This window comes from Crocodylus porosus, unplaced genomic scaffold (genome assembly GCF_001723895.1).
Source record: "Crocodylus porosus isolate Cpor-Errol unplaced genomic scaffold, CroPor_comp1, whole genome shotgun sequence".
In the NCBI taxonomy this organism is placed as follows: domain Eukaryota; kingdom Metazoa; phylum Chordata; order Crocodylia; family Crocodylidae; genus Crocodylus; species Crocodylus porosus.
The window spans coordinates 59,284,593-59,307,234 of NW_017728948.1; the positions used below are offsets into that span (position 1 = coordinate 59,284,593).

General features: G+C 44.3%; 1 protein-coding gene across 1 annotated transcript in view; it reads right to left on the minus strand.

The window, feature by feature from the left end:
• The window catches only part of MTMR7 (myotubularin related protein 7), a 93,195-nt gene that overhangs the window by 14,081 nt on the left and 56,472 nt on the right, over positions 1-22,642 (minus strand). Inside the window, exons 7-8 of the mRNA XM_019553405.1 lie at positions 16,712-16,844; positions 4,001-4,110 (exon numbers count right to left, since the gene is read on the minus strand). Coding sequence (XP_019408950.1) covers positions 4,001-4,110; positions 16,712-16,844 — 243 coding nt within the window. The remainder of the gene's footprint in view (positions 1-4,000; positions 4,111-16,711; positions 16,845-22,642) is intronic.

Sequence of the window (22,642 nt, forward strand, 5' to 3'; positions counted from 1 at the left end):
GTGTTGGGTTTATGGGGGTGTGGGGATGCTGGGGTGTGGGCCTCCCCCGACTGGGCTGGCTCCATGCCAGAATGTGGGCCTCCTGGTATTGCAGGCAGAAGCTGCACGCTATCAGCCCAGCCAGGCCAGCTCCATGCCTCCATGTGGGGCTTCCAGCATTCCAGCACCAGGAGCCCCACATGTTGGCATGGAGCCAGCCTGGTCTGGGTTGGCGGTGCATGCCAGTAGGCTGGGCTGGGCTGGGCTGTCTACGTGCTGCACATATAGCTCCCAAGACTCAGCCAGAGCCATGTGCCACTGAGGGGGTCTTCCTGCCATTAGCCAAGAGTGCCTCAAGAGTCCGCCACCTGATGCTGCCCCTTGTGGCAGTCCCCACCCCCCCCGGTGGTGAGGGGGCCCACATCCACCCACAAACCCCACACTCACATCCACCATGCCCCTGCAGGCAGGAGCTCCTTTCCCCATTCACCAGCTATCCAGTCACATACTATCATGTTCACTGCTTCCACATGGAGCTCCCAGCTGGAGTGCCAGGAGGCCCATGGGGGTGGAGGCACAGAGCCCACCCAGTCCAATGACACGTGACCTCTGAAAGCCTGCCTCCCATTGACTTTCAGAGAAGCAGCCGTAGGCTTGTACTACTTGTTTTTTGGAGGGGCCTCACGGACTGGGTAGAATGGTATGGTGGGCCACATCTGGCCAGGATACAGCAGTCTGAGATCCAACTCCTTTCTCTATCTGAGGGGAACTCCAGCAACCATAGAAATTAATGCTGCTGCCACTACTGCCACCACTCAGGGGTCACCTGGCCTGCAGCAATCCCCATAGATCCAGCCCATAATAAGCTGCAAGTCATATCCAGCCCATGGGACCCAACAATTTTGAAAACCCTTGTTCAGGTTATTAGGATATTAGGTATTCATGGTGCAAGTGATCTGTACAAAGAAGAGGTTACATTTATTTTGAAATCATTTAGGGAAGTTATCGCTCATAATGAAGGAGATATTTGTTAATAAGATTTCTGTCCTTTCTTTCTTTGACTGTTTATGCTGACTAAAGAAAGCTCTACTCAAATCATAAAACAGAAATAAAATAAGAAAGATAGTAACTAGAAAAATAAGCACTGAGCTTTGTTTTAAAGTGGAACAACGAATAGCAATAAATCATCAGTGCTTATCTATGAAGAGAGTTAAATCTATCTGAATTAGAATAATGTGGGCAAAAGACCAATAAAGAATTGGAAGTGCTAAAAGCCTCGTTGCTAAAGACAAATCATAAACAGAGCATAAATTTCAAGTAACCAAATTCCAGTAACCAAACACGACTGCATTCCAGATTAAAGTTCAAATCTTTCCACTGAATTTGGAGAGAAACAGGAGGCTGTCAGATGCATAGGCAACAAAAATAAAGAAAAAAACTGATAGATGCTATATAAACACCCTGCTAAAAGAAAGATGGCAAGGCCTGAAGGCAATGACCCCACTGCTGTTTATAGCAGAACTTGACTTCAGGGGCCTAAGATTTTACTTACTGACTGACAGTGCTATCTCTAGCAGGTTATATGAGGATAAAATAAAAAACCAACCCCTGTATATTAGAAAGACACAATCAAGGTAAGAAAGAAAAATTGGACATAGGTAGGGGTCTACCCAAATCAAGGAAGCAGGCAGCCAATTTTTCAAGTAGATCACAGGGCCAGCCACCATTTTGTGGGCTTATTGTGGCAACCCCCCGCCGTGCCTGTGATTGGCTGAGGTGCCCAAGTAGTCCCACCTCTCACTGCTGATTGGTTAAGGGGACTGTCGATCATACAGCCCCATCCCTTGCCACTGCATGGAGAGTGGCGGAGCCACACAACAGGTATCCCTCTTAGCCAATCAGTGGTGAGAAGCAAGGGCTGCAGCCACCTTGCCTGCTCCCCTTCATGCCAGCAGCCCCCTCCCCCTTTCTCCCCTGGCATGCTGCATGGCCAGGATGCAGCAGCCATAAGGACTGTTGGCTCCCACGAGAGAGCCAGCATTTTATTTTTAGGAAGTATGTGCCCTTGCAGATTTCATACACATTGCCCGATTTCGTGATTTCTGTGAAAATGCCATTTGAGTAGGTTTCTTTCTATACATAGTTTCTGAATATTGGAAAATGTAAGAACAGGCATGTTGGGCATGTCCAGACATCCATGCACATGTGCTTGCAGCAGTACAAATTTATGCCGGAGGTCTGTGCCTCAGCACATGCCTGAACATACACTTTGGGGTGGAGCAAAGTGTGTTACTTGGGGCAAACTCACCCTGCCCAGCTCCTCCTGGATCTTTAGCTAGGGGGAGCTAGAGGCTGGCTCTAACAGTATAAAAAGCTGCCCTGGTGAGCAGTTCTGGGCTACTTGCCCTCAGGAGCTTCTGAAGCCCAGCCACTTGGTATCTGGGGACACTAGCCCTTTGTGCTAGTCCCCACCCACACACACATACACACTCCCCCCTACCCCCACAGCCCTACTTACCTAGGACAGAGCCTAAGCCCAGGTCACTGCTGCAGCCTTACCCCACTCCTATTTTCTCCAGCACAGGTATCTGGCAGCCATACAGAAGCTTTGGCCACATGCTAGAGCATCTCTCTGGAGGACTCAGCCTCCAGTTGCCTCAGGGCATGCTCCAGGAGCACACCCTGAGCCACTTTTTTCCAACATTTTTTTTTATACTGGATTTCCCTCAAACTGAGATACCACAACAGGCATGTGCTCACTCATCTAGATGCAGCCATTATTTTCAAATCGAAACACTTGCATACTAACATGATCTCGAAAAGCAAAACAAAATAATGGGTTTGGAACAGGCTCCCCCCCAGAGGTGGTACAATCACTCACCCTGGCAATCTTGATGCCCACCTTGCTGGAAGTATCTGACACCAGCAGTCTTTCCTGGACTCAATGATCTGTAAGGTCCCTTCCAGCCCCTAACATCTATAAAACTATGAGTGTCTCGAACCAGCCAGCATAGCAAAGAACTACATATACTACATACTATATTTCAGAAACAAGAGTAGTAAAAGAAATAACATAATTCCTACTTACTATAAAAGAAAGATAGGCTGGGGAATAACACAAAATTAAGAGATACTTCAGCTAAATAAAACTTTCTCAGACGAGCAATCCATTTAAATATCTGTTATTAGGATAAAATATGAGTTGTATCATTTTGTAACAGAAGCCTCAAAATGAGAACACTAACAATAAATGGTGATAGGCACAAAAGAGTTAGCAAAGAGGATGTGGAAATTAACAGATTATTAATGGGTGATAAATACCACTGATGAAATCAAATGTGATTCAGATATACAGTTTCTCAATAGTAAAAACGATTTATTGAGATTTTTTGGCTCCCCCTCCCAGAGCTGACCCAAGCAGGGGCCCCATCCCTGCTCCAATCCCACATGCCCCAGACTTGAAGAAGCTGCTGCTGCCATCAGCAGTGGCAGTGGTAGTGGTGCAGGGAGAGGGGGAGGTAGCAAGCAGCTGGATGCAAAGTTGGTGGTGCAGAGTCACCGCAACTGCTCTGTTGAGCTCTGCAGGGGTCCCCAAAGTCTGGGGCCTGAGGCAGTTGCCCTGATCCAACCCCTCCAGGGATGGCCTGCCCCTTGCACTGGCAAGCAGCAATGGCGTGATTGGGATCTAATACCTGATCCCCAACATTGCATGTCCTGCCATTGGCATTGCAGAAGGTGAAATGGTTGGGATCAGATCCTATGTGCCTTTAAATGGGGAATGGGGCATGCCCAGGGCCCACAGTATACAAAAGCAAAATGGAAAAATGTTATTCTAATTTACTGGCAAAGTAACCTCATAGCAGTTCTTGCCACACTGATGAATTGTGCTTTCTTCTGCCTTGACCTACACCATCAAACATTAGAGCCAAATTCTTTTCTGTTGTAACTCCATTGACATCTGTAAAATTGCTCCAGCAGTGATTTTGGTCAGTCAGTTTTTATTTAGCTTTACATGCTTTACCTTTGCAATGAAGATGCCTGCATCCATGATGGCTTTGATATGCTTTAGCCAGCCAGAATTCTCCAGGCCCCAGAGGAAGTCGCTCATAGTGGGTGACCTCAATTCACAAACTGCAAAAATAAACCGTATGTTTAATAAAATATTTTATCTTGTAGGTTCAGCTTCCAGGCTGTACGTTTAGGTTCTTTGTATTACATGTGCATCTTGTGAAATGAAATGAATGCTTTTACATATATTTGAGGTCCTATATAACATGTAAGAAATCCTAAATTAAAAAAAATTGTTGAGTCAAACTTTTCCCAAACTAAATTTTGGGGAGGGTGAATTATCTTTAAAAAAATCTAGGATAAATAGTAGGCCAGTGCAAACAGGGAAATATTCAATTTGGATTCAGCTGACTCAGAGGACAGTGATTCGATTTGGTGATTCAAATCACTGTCCCCATTTGATGTGGCCACACCAGAATTGGAGGTTCAGCACTGATTCGGAGATTCAGATCCATTGGGGAGAGGCAGACACAGCTGAGCGGATGCAGGTTCTCCCGCGGCTCCTCCAGCTGTGCCTGCCTCTCCCTGGGCAGGGGGAGTTGCAGGAGAAGCCCCTATAGCTGCCCTGCTTGGCCCCAACCCCGCCTGGCCCAGGCTCCCAGACAGTGCGCAGCACCCTGCCGAGCCACGCTGTACCCATGCGATGCAACAGCTGCCAAGCAAGGGGGACAATCCCCGCTGCCCCCCACTGCCCTGCGCTGCACGGAAGGGCTCTGCCATGAGCCCTCAGAGGCCCTAATTGCTGCTGCTGCAGCCAGCGAGCGCGGGGCTTTTTTTTTCAAAGTTCTGGGAGGCAGGGGCCAGGCAGGGCAACCATGGGGACTTCTCTCGTGGCTCCCCTCACCAGGGCAGAGGCAGGCACAGCTGGAGGAGCCACAGGAGATGCCCCCATGGCTGCCCTGCCTGGCTCCAGCCTCCCAGCACTTAAAAAAAAAGCCCCACACTCACCAGATACAGCAGCAGCAATCAGGACCTCTGAGGGCTCGTGGCAGAGCCCCCCTACAAGGCAGTAGGGAGCAGCAGGGATCTCTGCCCCCACCTGGCACCCAGGCAGCAGCTGCCCTATGGCACGGGTGCAGTGAAGCTCGGCAGTGTTCCAAGTGATGTCTGGGAGCTGGGGCAGCTCCAGCAGTCAGCTGGAGCCCAGCACAGTTCAACCCCAGTGGCCCCAACTCCCAGACAACATGCAGCACCCTGCCAAGCCGCACCGTACCCGTGCCATGGTGCAGCTGCTGCATGGGTGCCAGGCAGGGAGGGGCTATCTCTGCTGCTCCCCACTGACCCACGCTATGTGGGGGGGCTCTACCATGAGCCCTCAGAGGCCCTGATCACCACTGCTGTAGCCAGTAAGTGCAGGACTTTTTTCTTTTTTTTTTAAAGTGCTGGGCCCAGGCTGGGGCCAGGTGGGGAATGGGACCAGGCAGGGCAGCAATGGGGGCTTCTCCCACAGCTCCCCCTGCTCAGGAACAGGCAAGCACAGCTGAAGCAGGCCAGATCACCTCCAAATTAAATCAGTGACCAAAGCTTCACACAGCCCTAATAAATAGTTTAAATATATATACTCTCTTTTGTAGTTCAAGTTTTCCAACAAGAAAATCATTTCAACTGCAGTAATGGAAGCCAAATGTTCATATATTAGGGTCTTGGCAGAGAGGAAGGATAGTCTTGTGGTTAATGATCAGGACATATAAACACAAGAATTGAGTCCACATGCCATAGATTTCACCTGGGTATGGAAATGTTTTCAAATGTAGCCATCAGCTTGCGCACGGGATTGTTTAAGGTTTGTGATTCAATTACTCCACATGTAAATGAAGAATCTTTACCAAGTAACAGTTTAAAAATTAGTTCAATAATGCATAGAAAGTAATTTGAGCTCCTAAATTTCATTAGATAGGTAAATGTCTTTTTATGGATACATTCACTGAGCTAGGTATTTTGGGATTGACATTAAGAAGTGCAATGAAGCTAAGCTGCTTTGTTTCAGACAAAGAGCAGCAGAGCATGTTCTAGGGCACTGTTGCTTGGCGTAAGTTTGGAGTGCAGACATTCCCCCTGGGAATTAAGTTAAAAACTGCAAAGGTATTTTAGTTCTTAGGTGTCTAGGGTTCCTGGCAGATATTAGTTACACATAAGTTGTGATTATTCTGTTAATCACACCTTAAATAGTACCCCAGTCACACATTCAGGCAATTAATAGTACAAAAAATACAAAACCAGCCACAAAAATATTCCATAAAATATGTGTAATATTTTTATGGCTGGTTTCCATTATGCTTTAAATTGAATGTGTGGCATGTCCCCGCCATGCAGTCTGATGTCAGCTGCGTAGTAGGGTTTGGTTAAGAACCATGTCAGCAGGTTGACAGCCATGTACTGCAGCCCTGCATGGGGTTGCACCTTGCTATTTTCAGGGTGCCAAGTGTAGGGAAGCTTTATCAGCTGGGCCAGAGTGCCAGGTTGGGGGAGCCCCCTACACTGGTAAATAGGTATGGCACAATTAGGATCTGACCCCCAATCCCAAAATTGCATGTCTTGCCATGCATGTGTGGGAATCGATCCCCTCATGCCATTAAACAAATACGTGCCAGGAAACTAAAGGCCAGACTTCACAGGCATTTAGATATCTAAAGCTGTAGAAAATGCATAGTGAGATTTTCAAAGGCACCCAAGTAGGTTGGATGCTTCAACCTAACAGAAATCAATTAAATTAGATACTAATTTTGAAATTATCTGTAGGTTTGAATGACTAAATATATTTGTAATCCTTTCCCTAAATGACAGATATCTAATTCTCATTTGAGTTAAATGAAATACCACTGGAATAAAAACAAGTTTTCAAACATTAGAACTGTATTAAAACATGTTTTTGCAAACAGCTCTCCTTCTCTATCTTTCTTCTCCCATTCAGAAAGTCTATCATCCTATTAAGACCTTCATGGAAATTGATATGTGCTTGCAAAATATTTTGGTGTCAAGGATATAATCCAACAAAAATACATTTAAAGAAAAGTTTCTAGACAAAGTGCATTTATAGTATCATAGGGAAGTAAGGCTGGAAGGGACCTCACAACGTCATCTATTCCAGCCCTCTGCTCAAGACAGAATCATTCCTGACTAAACCATCCCAGAAGCCAAGTGTCTGTCCAATAAACTCTTGAACATTTCCGAAGATGAAAATTCCACAATTTCCCTAGGTAGCCTGCTCCAATTCTTCACAAACCTCATAGTTAAAAAGTTCCTTCTGATCTCCAACCTAAATTTACCCTGCTGTTCCTTGAGGCCATTATTCTTAGTCCTGTTCTCTACAGCCACAGATAAAAGCCCACTCCATCTTCTTTACAATGGCTCTTTACGTGTTATCAAATCCCCGCTCAGTCATCTCTTCTCCAGAATAAATAACCCTAGCCTTTCCCTGCTAGTCTTGCTTCCCAGGGCCATTATCATTTTTGTCACTCTACACTGGAATCTTTCCAATCTGTCCACATTCTTCTTAAAGTGTGGGGCCCAAAACTGGATTCTCCAGGTGAGGCCTCACCAGTGCTAAATAGAGTTGAAGAATCTCTTCTTTGAATTGCAAATGACAATGCTGTTAATACAGCTCAATATGCCACTGGCCTTCTTTGCAGCAACAGCACACTGTTGGCTCACATTCAGCTTATGGTCTACACCAATGCAATCCCTACTCTCCCCTACAGATGTGAAACATGAGTGATCTACCATTGTCATCTCAAGAACCTGGACAGGTATCATCAACAATGTCTCTGGAAAACCTTCTGCATCAAATGCGAAGATTGCTGCACAATGTCAGCATCCTTGCTCAAGCCAATGTTACCAGCATTGAGTTGGTGATCTTCAAACACCAACTTCATTGGACCAGACACCATGTGTGGATGCCCAACTCAACTCCCAAAACAAGTCCTCTACTCCCAGCTTAGTTTCAGCCTGAGATCTTACGGAGGCCAGAACAAATTCTATAAGGACACATTGAAGGCATACCTCAAAAAAATGGACATCAAGAGCTGGGAGAAGCTGATTGATAAATTACTCCAACAGACAGTGCAATAGAAATGAAGTTTGGTGCCCAGGGTAAAGCCCACAGCAGCAGCTGGCCCTCACCCCACACATAGATCCAGGGGGCACACCCCTCCCCATGCTTGCCCAGGAGTGAGAGCCACCCTTCCCCCATCCCTGTGCCCATCATATTTGCCACTCACAGATCTATCCTGCACCCCACCCTGGCTGGGCAGCACCTCTTGGTGCCCCTTTGCTTCAGTGCCTGGAGCAGTTGCCCTGCTGTGTCCCCCTCCCCTTCCCTTCTCCCCGCCCCCACTTTCTACAGTGGTTGTTTTTGGTGCTCTGTCCAAAAATGTTGCCAATCCCTGTTATAGAAGGAAATTGTGTAAGACATGCATGATTTGTTCTTGGTGAATCCATGCTGACTGTTCCTGATGACCTTGTTCTCTTCTAGGTGCTTCACAGTAGATTCCTGGAGGACCTGAACCATGATCTTTACAGGTATAGAGGTCAGACAAAATGGTCTGTAATTCCCCAGATCCTCCTTCTTCCCTTTCTTAAATACAGGCACTATATTTGCTCTTTTCTAATCATCTTACCCAATCTTCACAAATTCTCAAAGAGGATAGCTAAGAACTCTAAAAATATCTTAGTCAGTTCCTTCAGACCCTCCCATCTGACCCTGCCAGCTTGAAAGCATCTAGCTTAGGGGCCAGAACATGGCACGTGGAGGCATTTTGCTTGGCACGTGCACCTTGGAGTGGATGTTAAGGCAGAGGCTGTGGCTGCTCCAACAAGGATCAGGGCGTCACAATTCCCCTGATATGCACTCCTGGCATGCCAACATCTTACAAGTCAAGGTTGTGGGTATTTTTGGCACTGTGCCCAAAACTGCTGCTGACCCCTGATGTAGCTTCTCTAAGTAATCCCTAGCCTGTTCTGCTATTATGCTATGTTTGATTCCTTCCCTGTCTTTGCTGTCAGCTGTGGCTTGTCATCTGGTAGCTGCCCCAATTTGTGAAGGCTAAAGTACAAAAGACATTAAATATTTTCTCTGCATCATGTTTAACTAGATTGCCTTCTACAGTCTACAGTTTCTTTAGTCTTCCTCTTACTTTTGACATACTTGTTTACCTTTTTATTGCCTTTTATTTATTGCCAGCTGCATCTCAAATTGTGCCTTGGCCTTCCTAATTTTCTCCCTGTATACCCATGAGACATTTTTATACTCTTCCCTCATAATGTGACCAAGTTCCCACTTTTTGTAGGATTCCTTTTTTGAGTTTCATCTCATTGAAGAGATTGGTGTCTAGCCAGGCTGGGTTCTGGTTGCATTTCTCATCTTCCATTTCATTAGGATAGCTTACTTCTGCACCCTTAATAAAGTTTCCTCAAAGTAGAGCCTGCGATAATACTTCTTTTTTTTAAAGAATTAACCTCATAGTTTTCAGCCTACTGCAGTTGGGGGACTGTCTCTACTCTCTCTTTCTCTTCTCTCCCACAACATCCCCTAATAATCCACAGTTTGGAACACAAGAAGTAAAGCCAATTCTTGGATGAAACATGGCTCATAGGGCACGTCTACACGTCACCCTACATTGCCATAGCAACATCCTATGGTGTCGTATGATGCATTACAGCCACACAGTAATCACGTGAGTCTGCAGCTACTTTGCCAAAGTGGCACACTCCCCCATTTTGGCGCAGCGCTACAGCAAAGTAGTGGCTAAAACTAGCTGTGCACCATGCGCATGGTGCAGTATGGGTGTTACTGCACCATGCTTTAGGACATCCTAAAAGACATATTAAAGCATGGCGCAGTAACAACATCGCTGTAGGGAGATGTGTAGAGTGTCAGTGCATTAGCAACCCTGTTTGTTTAAAATAAATTAACAAAATTCTGTGTTTGATGTGTCAAGTCTATCACTGTCATAAAACTATGCAATTCGGTTGACCTGATGAGAGACCTTATCAGTAAATTTGGCCAGCTCTTAGTGGTGAGTTCAATCCTAGGAATACAGTGAAAAGGAAATGTTATGTTTCTATGCTGAGCTAACTTACTGATTTCTACTTCATGTCATGGGAAACTTTTTAAAATCTGGGTTAAATTCTTTGCCCTGTTGTAGTCAAGGATAAAGGTCCTACTTTCAAGTGTAATCTAAAGCCAAAATCAAGGCTGATGAAGTAACTGCAACTCTCTGCTTATATTAGGTCTGAATTTATCTCTGAACTTATTCTAACCCTTCTCTAATTCTAAGGCACTTCAGCCTAGGGAGCATATGTAAAATATTGTAGTTGTTGTAACTAAAGGCTCACTCAGTAGTCTATTTTGGAAATTATCTTGAAGGACTATCTTTTAAAAAAATCCCTAAGAGATAGTGATTAAAGTAACAGTGTCAAATGGTTAATGCTTCTGTGCAGCTAGCTGTACAAGTAATTAGGAGCTGAATTTTAATTGGAGGTGCAGGCCTTGTTTACAAAAGCCCAGGGTAAAGCTGAACTGCCACTTTGCTCATTCCTGCCACCAAATGAAAACCAATGTTTACCTACTACTTTACTGAGCAAAATTAGAGACATATGCTACACACTGCAAATGATTCTGGCTTCTGGTCTGTAGCTTAATGCTAAATTTAATTGATGCTGAATTACAAGGATTCAGTCACACATTTCTGCCACACACAAAAAGAACAATAAGCTTTGAACAATAAAATTATCTGCAATTATGTCAGGGAGCAAAAAGCGTGGGTCAGTGCTGAGCTCAAAGACACAAGGATAAAAAGGCCACTTAGGGCTGTACCTCACATGGAAATACAGCAACTCAGAGATACCCCTTATGCCTCTTCTCAGCAATGGTCAAGGATTGAAAGAGAAATAGTGTACAGTCAGACCTCGAGCTCCCTTCAGCAAGAGTACCAAATGGGGATGCAACTACTGGACTGATTTTCCCATTTCTGACAGCTTGGGGCCTGCAAATTCTAAGGCTGACCCTGGTTGTCACTGGAAAGAAGACTCTAGTCTACAGCAAATTGTTTATGGTAAGAAATACTGTAGCCAGGAACTGAAATCATAAGGATCTGTAAAAGATTCAGTGACCTTATATGTTCGGTACCTGTAATCCTAACCTATACTTCTCAAACTCCTAATTTTATCTAGGTGTCCAGATTTACAGAAGAGACTGCAATCATCCTAACTATTAAGACCTATAAAAACTAAACTTTTTCACAGTAATCTCTTTAAAATGGAGACAGATATTTAATTCCCAAGGTTCATGAAGTGTTAAAATCAGAGTTGATGCTTTGTATCTATTTTGGCCATGGTCCCATCTGATAAACTTTAGCTTGGGCTCTGTAGTAATGTACTCCACACAGTTTGGCATTTTTCTTTCTTCCATTATATTTTCTACTGAACAAATACAAGGACAGGTTTATTCTTTTATTGCTTCCAACTAAGCAATAGATTGCAATTGCTCTCTTTCTTTATCCAAAGACTCTTACATCAAGGAATTTAATATTACCCCATGGAGTAGTTATATTAAAATGCCTTATAAATGTTAAATTAATTTTGAATATCACTTACAAAATCATAGGAAGTAGGACTGGAAGGGACATCACAAAATCAACTGCTACAGCCACTGCCCAAGGTAGGATCATCCCTGACTAAGCCATCTCAGCCAAATGTCTGCCCAACCTGCTCTTGGAAACTTCCAAGGATAAAGATTCCACAGTTTCTCAAGATAGCTTGTTCCAGTACTTCACCACCCTCATATTCAGAAAGTTCCTCCTAATCTCCAACCAGAATTTATCCTGCTGTGTAGCTTGAGGCCATTGTTCCTAGTCCTATCCCCTATGGCCACAGAGAAAAGCTCATTTCCATCCTTTTTGTAATTGCCCTTCAGATATTTGAAGGCTATTATCATATCCCCCCTCAATCTTCTTTTCTTCAGACTAAATAGCCCATGTTCTTTCAGCCTTCCCTCATAAGCCTTGCCTTCAGGGCCCCTAACCATTTTTGTTGCTCTGCACTGGATTCTTCCAAACTGTCCATGTCATTCTTGAAGTATGGGGTCCCAAACCTGAATACTGTAGTATAGGTGAGGCCTCTCCAGTGCTGAATACAGCAGAAGAATCAGTTCCATTAAGTTGCAAAAAACATTTCTGTTAATAAACCCCAGTATAATTGCGGGGAGGGGGGGTTGCAACAAGAACTTGCTGTTGGTTCTACTGTAAGCCGCATGTCCTTCTCTGCAGTTCTACAGCTGAGCCACTCATCCCCTAGCATGTTTGCATGCATACAATTATTACATTCCAAGTGCAGGACTTTGCACCTGTCCTTCAATCTCATCTGATTGATTGATTGAAGACCCTTTCTCCAGCCTATCTAAGGCATTCTGGACCTAGCCCTACCCTTCAGAGTACCCGCACCTCCACCCAACTTGCTGTCATCGGCGATTTTGCTAAGCGTGCACTTGATCCCATCATCCAAACTGTGAAGATATTAAATAATACCAGACCCAGGACAGACCCCTGGGAAGCCCCACTTGATGCCTCTTCCCAATTAAACATTGAGCCGTTGAGGACTACATGTTGGAGTATTTATGTACCCACCTTACAGTACTTTTATCTCGTCTGGATTTCCTTAGCTTGCTAATGAGAATGTTGGGTGAAACAGTGACAAGAGCCTTGCTAAAGTGTATTACGTCGACTGCTCTTCTCCCATCAACAGAGCCTGTTACCTTATCATAGAAGGAAATCAAGTTGTTTAGGTCTGATTTGCTCTTGGTGAATCCAATTTGCACTAGTGTGTGGCTGAGACAGGGGTATGTAAGAGCCACCACTCTTGTACATTCTGTTTACAGGCCAATGACAGCTGCAGTTTCCCTGCACCACCCTGGAACGCACTGTGTTCAGACAGGGCAGGAGCTTGTCATGCACCATCTCACTCTGGCCAAAGAATAGAAATGATACCCAGCAAGGCAACTGTGCTATGCTACAGAAAGGAGTGTAACAGTGAGTGCACTCCCCATGAATAGTGAGCAGCCCCAGAAAGCCTCCAGAAGCTCCCCTTGGTGCAGGGCTGCTCTGCAACATCTCATTAAACTACTAGCTTGTATGAGTATAACATTTGCTAGACATTTGGCCTTGAAATCAGTTTGTTTTGATTGATGCAAAAGACTACATTCTTTTTCTTGAGGTTTCAGCTAGAACAACTGGATATCCTACACATGCCACAGATCACTCATACCTACTCTTGTTTGAAGACAGGACACATCTTTCTTGTAATGGTTAGGGATTTATTTTGATGTTCTACTCTTGGAGCTTAAAGAAAATTGACCATTTCCAGAATCTATCAAGAAGAATGTTATTCTGACAGACCACTTTGTCAATATCTTTGTACAACTTTATAATGATCCTTGTTATTAGCTTTTGTTTCAAAGGTCATCTTGGCTTACAGGTTATCAGTGACAGGTGAAAAATAAAGACAGGTGGCTAAAACATCCATGGAAGAAGCTGTTGTCTCCAGCTAATCAAATAAGTAAAAGCTTTAAAAAAATTATGCTATGGATAGGCACAGTTTTTAGCATTTCCAAAGTTTCAGATAGCAGATGCTCTTGATGGCTGAGAGCCACTAAATCCAGGTTTTCCTTGGTTGGTGATTAAGTTGATATCTTCTGATTGTGAGGAAACTTACTTTGCAGAGAAAATTTCTTTGCCTTTCATCTCAATCAAGCAAGCAATAATACAGGTTTTGCTCAAGAAATCACTGCTGCACATTGGCAATTTTTATCCTGAGTCTACTCATTCCTTTGTCATTAGGAATACTGACAAAGTTCTGGCAGGAAAACTCTTGCAATAACAAAGTGCAGTAAATTTCCTGTAACCTTGTCAGTTGTGGTACAGACCTGCAGACAAATGAGGAAAATACACTGGTTGTGTCTGTGATCACGTCCTCGTAGCCATGAATGAAGATGCCCAGTCTGGTATTACATCCACCATTTTTTCCTTAAGGTTGTTGATCAAAAGACGTGGTTGATTTGCCCAAGAATCTCCAGCTCAGAAGATGGGCCTTCTCTGAAGACTTCAGATACTTTCTCTCAAAGAAATTCCAGAAGGACACATGCTCTTCTCCACTAGTGCTTTCGTGTGACGTTCTGCTGGATTCTATCTTGTCTCGCTATCTTATATAAAAGGCCTCTGGGAAGGTGATGAGGATGTATAGGCTGCTTTATTTTCATCTGACACATAACACTTAATGTTTCTGTCTCAGATAGCACAGTTGAATACTTTGTTTTGCGTCTGGCCAAGAATGGCACAATACTGAGAGGTAGTTAGCCATGTTAGTCTTAAATCAGCAGTTTGACTCTCGGTCCTGCAGAAGGCAGGGTAGATTTGCACCTTAGACTAATTAAATATATCCATATACAGCTTAAGCTTCCATGAGGCCAAGATCACATCATCAGATGCTAATTTGTAAGCTCAGGGCTCACAAAAATTTATGCTACACATCTCTAATTTAGTTAATCTATAAAGTGTAAATCTACCCTGCCTTCTGCAGGACTGAGAGTCAAACTGCCGTGGCTCAATTCAGATAAAACATGTTAGTAATTTAGGGAAAGCAAATGGAAGATACAGCAAGAATTGTATCTGTCCTTCTGACTGGAGATATTTGCCCAGTATTTTTTAACTCATGTTCAGAACCTGGGAACCTGATTAGATCCTTGTTACTGCCAGGTGAACCGGTGTCAGCAATGCCTGAGAATGGTTTTCAGTCTAGTGGTTCTGCCCTTTTTCAAATACTGATCTCACTACTAAGATTCATGTTTTTTGTCATCTCAACAATCATGCATCTTTCTTTAGAGATTTTCACTAATTCAGCTCAACATCCTATATGAATCTGTAAATCAGTCAACTCACATGTGGTTTCAGTAGTAAATTCTAGAATGTAATACTTTGCTTATATTTTAATTACTGCTTCAAAAAACCCCCAACCAAACAAGCACACTATCAAACCAGAGACAGTGTGAAAAATATGTATATATAGCACTAAAGTTTGGAGACAAGGCTACTGACTTCCAAAACCCACAAGAATTAAGTCTGAAGCATAGATCATACAACCAGTACAAAGGGACCTTTTTTCTGAAAGGGCCTGTATGCAGTAATTAAGTAATACTAATGGGCTGACTTGTTCAACCATTACTCACATTGTTGAGGACTTACCTGAGAATTACTGTTCATTGTCATGGGATAACTTGTGTGGCTAACAGTTGCATCAATATGAGTAAGGGTTATACAATCACGCCCAATGTGATTTGCACTGTACAGAACATTAAAAAGTTGTACGTAAGAGGTTATCATCTAAAAGGCATGAACTCCTCATTTGCCTTAATGTTATATATATATAATTTGCCTTAATGTTGTATATATATATAGATATATCTGTAGATGTAGACATATATAGATACAGATATCTATATCTACCTATCTATCTATCTGTAGATGTAGACATATATAGATACAGATATCTATATCTATCTATCTATCTGTAGATGTAGACATATAGATAGATTTTATTTATATATATATATGTAGATGTAGACATATATAGATATCTATATGTATATATAGATAGATACACACACATATCTCAAAGCCATTTGTTTTAAAAGCTAGCTCATAACCCCTTCCCACCTGAAGTAGTCAGCAAATGTTTAAAATAAAGGGCATTCTAAAAAAAGACTTAAGCACTCTGTTTCAGTACTTAATTGATTTTTTATAGCAAGCTTGTAATCCCCAGAGGTAGAATAATATAGGTGACATCCTGCTCCAACTGAAATCAGTGGTTGTGGGACGAGGATTTCATTTATTTTGTAAAATGGCAATGAAAACAAGAAAGTCTTGTAATGGAAAGAACATCCTCTTTCAGGATGGTGATATGTTGTATAGGTTTAGTTAACAAACAAGGAGATGTATTTTATAACAGGGATGCCGAAAGACTGGATATGGCCTGCAGTTCCCATTATCTGGCCCCCTATGCTGCCCCTGGGTTTGAGCTGATCCATACGCTGCTGGACCAGCCCTGTGCACAGGGCCTGGGAAATCCACTGTGCACGGGGCCCATCCCAGTCGTCCAAGATCTGTGCTGCAGGTGGTGCCACCCACTCCCCCAGTCTGGCACTGTGTTGCATGTGATGTGTATCCTGAACTGGCTGGGGGGGAACCACATGCAGTACACATCCTGGGACCCACACTGCAAGCAGCACCTGTCGCATGTTCCAGTTGAACTGGGATCTGCACCACATGCAATGCCCCTCTTTTCACATGATGCAGTCCTGAACCAGGCTGGGGTGGGGAGGTGCCATGTGCAGTGCAAATACCAGTGAGCGCCATGTGCACTGGGACCAGCATGGAGGAGGGGAGCAGGGGATCTGTGGGCCTGATCCAGCCTGTGGATCAGCTATGCACCACTTATCTGGTGCACAGGGCCATATGAGTGACAGTTTTACAGTTACTATAGGACTGATTTTTCTTCTCATGCTAATTTCACAATACTGATATACAACTGATTTCATAGAAGTTACTCTGGTTTTATGCCAGCGAGAGGGAAGAATCGGGTCTTACCTCCACATACTCTATACAAGGACAAATTTTACCTTCTAGCATTTTTTGCAGACTGTTCCTCATTACATGGATGTTCTCGATGCCTATGAACTGGAACTTGATGTTGGAGTAATTGTCTTCATTCTCATATCCCTTTCCTGCTGCTCTGTTTGCCATTGCATTAAGCTGAAAGGTGGAAAAAAAGGACTGGATGATTAAAGAGCAGAAAACAATTATGTTAAAAGGATATTGATTTTCACCTATAACAGTGAAGAAAAGAGAAGGGTGCTTGGTGAGGTGTTTTAAATTTTTTAAAAGTCAAGGCTTTCCGTTTAAATACAGTTTTCTAATTTTACTTCTACATTCTGCCATCTATGTCTTTTTTAGAATGATCATGCAACATTTAAAGTTTTATATTCAGTCAATCACAAACAGACATTCTCTTATGCTGACTTCAATTCCTTGGATGAAGCTGCTAGAACTTAGATGTTTTAATAATAAACTTATTAGGTCAGGGGTGGGCAAAATATGGCCTGAGGGCTGGATCTGGCCCACGAGGCCATTCTTTCTGGCCCGCAGGGCCTGTAAAAGATGAAGAAAATTAATATTTCTCTACCCTTGATTCCTGTCAAAAATGACAGGAATCAAGGGTAGTAGGACCCAGGGAAAGCCCAGTGGGTTCCCACAACAGCAGGGCCTGCCCAGCCCCGCCCCCCAAGCTGGAAGCCCCAGGCAGGGCTTCTGGCCTGGAAGCACCTGGGTGCCCCACTCCAGAACCTCAGGTAAGGGAGGGGGCAGAGAGAAGGGCAGGGGGGGACCCTGGGCAGGGAAGGAGCACGGATGGGGAAAAGCTGAGCACGGGGGTGGGGAGCTGGGCACAGCAGGGTGGGGAAAGCAACCCCTTCCCCACCCCGTGGCCGGCGCCCCGCACTCCAGCTGCTCGCAGCCTGCGTGGGGATGCCTGTGTCTGTCCCAGACAGCCCAATGCGGGCTGCGAGCAGCTGCAGCTGGGAGCACCGGCCATGGGGCAAGGGAGGGGCCACTTTTCTCCCCCGCGCTCAGCTTTTCCCCGGGCTTCTTCCCTGCTCCTTCCCAGTGTAGAGGAAAGCAGTCCTTTGCCCACCCCATGGCTGGTGCTTCCTGCTGCAGCCACTCGCAGCCCCCGCGGGGCTCTCCGGAGTAGGCATAGGCAGCCCCAGGCGGGCTGCAAGTGGCTGCAGCATGGGGCGCCAGGCATGGGGTGGGGAGAGGCTGCTTTTCCCAGCTGGTGCTCAGCACCACCTTGTAACTTGGCCCCACTGCCAGCCTGGGCCCCGTGTTGGTTCCAGGCTCGCCCATTGGGGCTGTGCAGGGCAGCAGCAGCTGTGGCCCCCCCTGCTTGCCGTGCTGGGCAGTGTTTGCCACAGCCGCCTATGGGCTGCCCAGTGCATGAGCTCCAGGGCGGGTTACAAACTGGTGCTAAGTGTGGGGAAAAGCGACCCCTCACCTGCCCCGTGCCCGGTGCCCCATGCTGTAGCCACTTGCAGCCCATGTGGGGCTACCTTGGCTTCTCCAGACAGCCCCGTGTGGGCTGCAAGCACCTGCAGCAAGGAGCGCTGGCCATGGGGTGGGCGAGGGGCTGCTTTTCCCTGAGCTCAGCACCAGCTTCTTCCCTGCCAGCGAATGGGGTTGGGGCTGTGTGCTGTCCTCCACCTGTACTGTGGGACCTGGGGTGTGAGTGGGCGGGGAGCCAGCGGGGGCACAGGACCCACACTGCTGTCCCAGGGCCAGTGCCGGCGGGGCCCACAGCAGGGTGGCAGGAGCGCAGGGCCCCAGCTTGCAGGGGCTCTATGGAGCTGGGCCAGCTCCCCCCTCTCCCTGCTGGTGCAGCCCAGCCCAGCTCCACAGACCCCTGCCAAGGGGCAGGGCACCTGTCAAGGGGCAGGGCACCTGTCAAGGGGCAGGGCTACCTATGCGGCCCTCGACAGCCTGCCAAAACTGGGTAAGCAGCTTTCCACCCAAAATAATTGCCCGCCCCTGTATTAGGTTGTGGCAGAAAAGAAGCACATCAATGCAGTTTAAACCCGAGACTAAACATGCATCATTCTGAAGGTAAACAAACTTGCTCCCATCAGGAGTATCACTCCCCTCATACCTCTACATTTCCCTCAAAACTCCTGGACTAGGTATGCCAGAAAGTCTTTCAGGGAAGCAAGAGTTTCATAGAGCCATTCTGATGTCCAGTAGTGTAACAAGGTGGAGGTACTATCACTTAAAAGGGGAACAAGAATGGTAGCCATCACCATCCCAACTGCAGCAGCCACCCAACCCCTGCTGCCATCGTTGCCCATGCACAGACCCTGGCAGTTATGCCTCTGCCCTGTCCATGGCAGTTCTACTTCTTCTTTGGCCTAACCTCTACGCATATATCACACAGACTTTTCTTGTTGGTTCCTAGCCTAGGATTCCACTCTGAAGTCAGGGTCTGGCCTTTACTGGCTGCTTCTGCACTTTGCTGGTTGCCAACAAGGCTGGGAAGGAATTTTTTTTTCTTCTTGTGGCTACAGGAGTTAGGAGTTTTTTTCATCTTCCTCTGGGTGTTGGCTGAAGCCAAAGCTGTGGAGTGAGACTGGGGTGTAGCAGTGTTCCTGTTGAGACTAAAACCCCACGTTTCCAGGCTATAGGGTCTTGCCCGTCTGCTCAGGGTCATAACAATCACGAAGTTTGGGATCTAAAAAGAATCTTATGAAAACAGTAATAATCAAGAACTGTCCCTTCAGTATTTTTATAACTTAAACTGTTTTAAGAAATGTTTTCATGGGATGTATTATTGTGTGATACAAGCAGAGCAATTTAACGACTTATCACAGTGAATAGCTTATCACAGCAACACGTGAAAATAATGATTGTTTTCATGTACAACACACCTGTTTAAACAAATGGACATCACACACAGTATATAGTTTCATAGTTTCTAGGGTTGGAAGGGACCTGAACAGATCATCAAGTCTGACCCCCTGCCCTGAGCACGAACAAGTGCTGGGATCATAATACCCCAGCCAGATATCTATCCAACCTCCTCTTGAAAATCCCCAAGGTAGAGGAGAGTACCACCTCCCTTGGGAGCCCATTCCAGAGCCTGGCCTACCATAAAGTAATGCATCCTGATATCAAGCCTGAACCTGGTCTCATTCAATTTGTGGCCATTATTCCTTGTTTTCCCAGGTGGTGCCCAGGGGAACTGAGCCTCACCTATTTTCCACTGGTCCTTTCTGGTGAGTTTATAGACGGCCACCAGATCCCCTCTCAGTCTTCTCTTGTGGAGGCTGAATATATTCAGGCCCTTTATCTTTGTAGGGCCTGGCCTGCTGCCCCCTTACCATGCGAGTGGCCTCCTCTGGACCCTCTCAGGGTTAGCCACATCCCTCTTGAAGTGCGGCACCCAGAACTGGACGCAGTTCTCCAACTGCAGCCTGACCAGTGCTGTATAGAAGGGAAGGATCACCTCCCTGGACCTGTTTTTGATATATCTGTGATGTATACTGTGTCATTATGTCATTTCTGTTACACCTTTTGTGGGACTGAAGTTCACAGCTAGAACTGAATGCCTATACAATCCAGTTCCTGCATGGTCATAGGATTGACAGACGTTCTTACACAGCTGGCCAACATTATTTGGTCAACTACTAATGCTGAATTCAGCAGTAGAATCTATCCAGTAGGTGGCAGTGTCTTATCTGACATCCCAACTACTTTACAATGCTCAATTGCCTCCTGTCACACTTCTAGCTTCTGTCTCCCATTGCCTGAAGAAGGATGCATGTGCCCAAAAGTTTGCAAAGAACTTTGTTCCAACTACTCAGTTGGTCTAATAAAATATATCATATCTACCCAAAGAACCTTGCCTGTAAGTGTACCAGTATTTCATCTTTCCTTTGTTTTTTCATAGGTAGAATTAATATGCTTGAAGTATTAAAGAATTAATACAGCATAAATTCTTGAAACTTGGAAAAAGTAACAGTTGATATTCCTTGTTTTATGATACTACTTGGCTCACAGCATCCTAACTCTTAACTCTGTTTGCATGAGATAACAAAAGAGACTCTTCTGTATCAGGCAGAAATTATTTTGATTACATTGAAAAATCCATTTGTAGTACAATCAACAGTGTACTAAACTTATAAACTAAGGCAGTGTGATTGAACAGAAAGTGCACTACACTGCTTGTTAGGGGACCAGCCTTTTACCCTGGGGTCTCTTCTACTTCCTTCCTTGCTTTGGGAAGGCACCAGATATTTCTGTGTCTCTGTTTTCAGCTGTAAAAATAAGGCTTTGGAGACTCTTAATTGAAAAGTAGGGTAATCACTAAGTGTATATGCTCAATTTTCACCTCCAGATTACAATCTAGATCAGAAAATACAGGACAAGACTGAGTCAACCAATTTTGACTTGTATAGCGTGATATATCATCTAATTTAGGATTTTCTAAAGCACCTGCCACTTCATCTCTCAGTGACTGTTTTTTTACCAGAACTCGTTGTTAGGTAACACTTTAGAAAGCCTCTGCATCTCAAAATAAATGTTAAGGGTCTAGGACTATAAACAGTGCATGTAACACAGCCATTGTGCCTTTGGGTACAACTAAAAGACTCTGCTCAGAAAAGACAAATAACGAACATAGTGAGGGTGCTGCACATTAGGCCTGCCATGCAGTAGTAAAGCTTTTGGGGAGACCCTGCACTGTGATATGCCAGCTCCTAGCCAAAACAGACAGTATCAGAACTAGCATTAAAAAAAAATAAAAATCAATTATTAAATGGACTCTACTTCTGAATATCTTAGAAGGCAACTCTATTTAAAACAATTTTAAAATTATATTTTTCAAGTAGATCAAATGCCTCTTTCCTAATTTCAAATGCCAGTGACCAACATAAAAGATGTTGTACCTGGACAGTATGATCTTTTAGGATAAAGTCCTCAACATGCCTTGCTGGGAGGATATAAATAATCTCTTGAATTCGAATCTCTCTTTTGATTTAGACATAGGCATTTTAACATAAACTAAATGATATTGCCTGTCTGCACCAGCAAACTCTTATCAAATTCTGTAACCATCTCAAATTACTATCCAATCCAGAAACATTCAGAGTGAAAGCAGACAGATCTGGCCCTTAATAGATTTAATCTTCAGTACTACAAATGCTATAAATCTTCTCTGCAAAAGAAAATAGGCAACTTTAACACAGTAAAACATTTTCTTATTAGACTCCATGTCAAAAGATTTCTTTTAAAGAAAACAAATTTAGAGCTAAATCTATAAGCCTCCAACATAAATTTACTTTAAATATGTGACTGCCAAACTCCACAGCTGCCACAATATTTACTAACATACTTTATACATCAGCTATCAAATTCCATATGTGGCCCTTGAAGTAAATGTTATAAATCTCATTTAGTTGTGCTTGTCCTGGCTTATTCTTAGTAGATACAAGGGTGCAATTCTAGCTGAAACAGGCCTCCTGGGGACCTAAAAGAAAAGAGACAAGAGTTTCTTCCTCTCTTGCTTTGTGCATTTTCCTGAGTAGTAGTAATGTTGACTTGCTATTATCTTAAACTCAGAAATGCATAATAAATTCTTATATACACACAAAATTAAGGGGATGAAGTGAAAAAGTAGCACAAGTAACAGCTATGGACAAGCTTGTTCTGAAGCTCTATATGAAACAGAAGTACAGTAGTCTTCACTTGGCTTTCCTGTTCTTTGCACCGTCATGCTTCTGTATCTATTTGATATGCCCTGAGAAATGCCAGGAATAGCTTACTCTAGAATATATCAATTTCTCTCCCTTTATGGTGCCCTAGATCACTACAACTGTAGTTCTTGCTGATGTTGCTTGATTTTTTTTTAAACACAGGTAAAATAATGTATTAACCTTGACATTGGAAATAGCTGAAATGTTTTGGCTTAAATTTAAAACAAAACAAAACAAAATCAGCTTATGGTA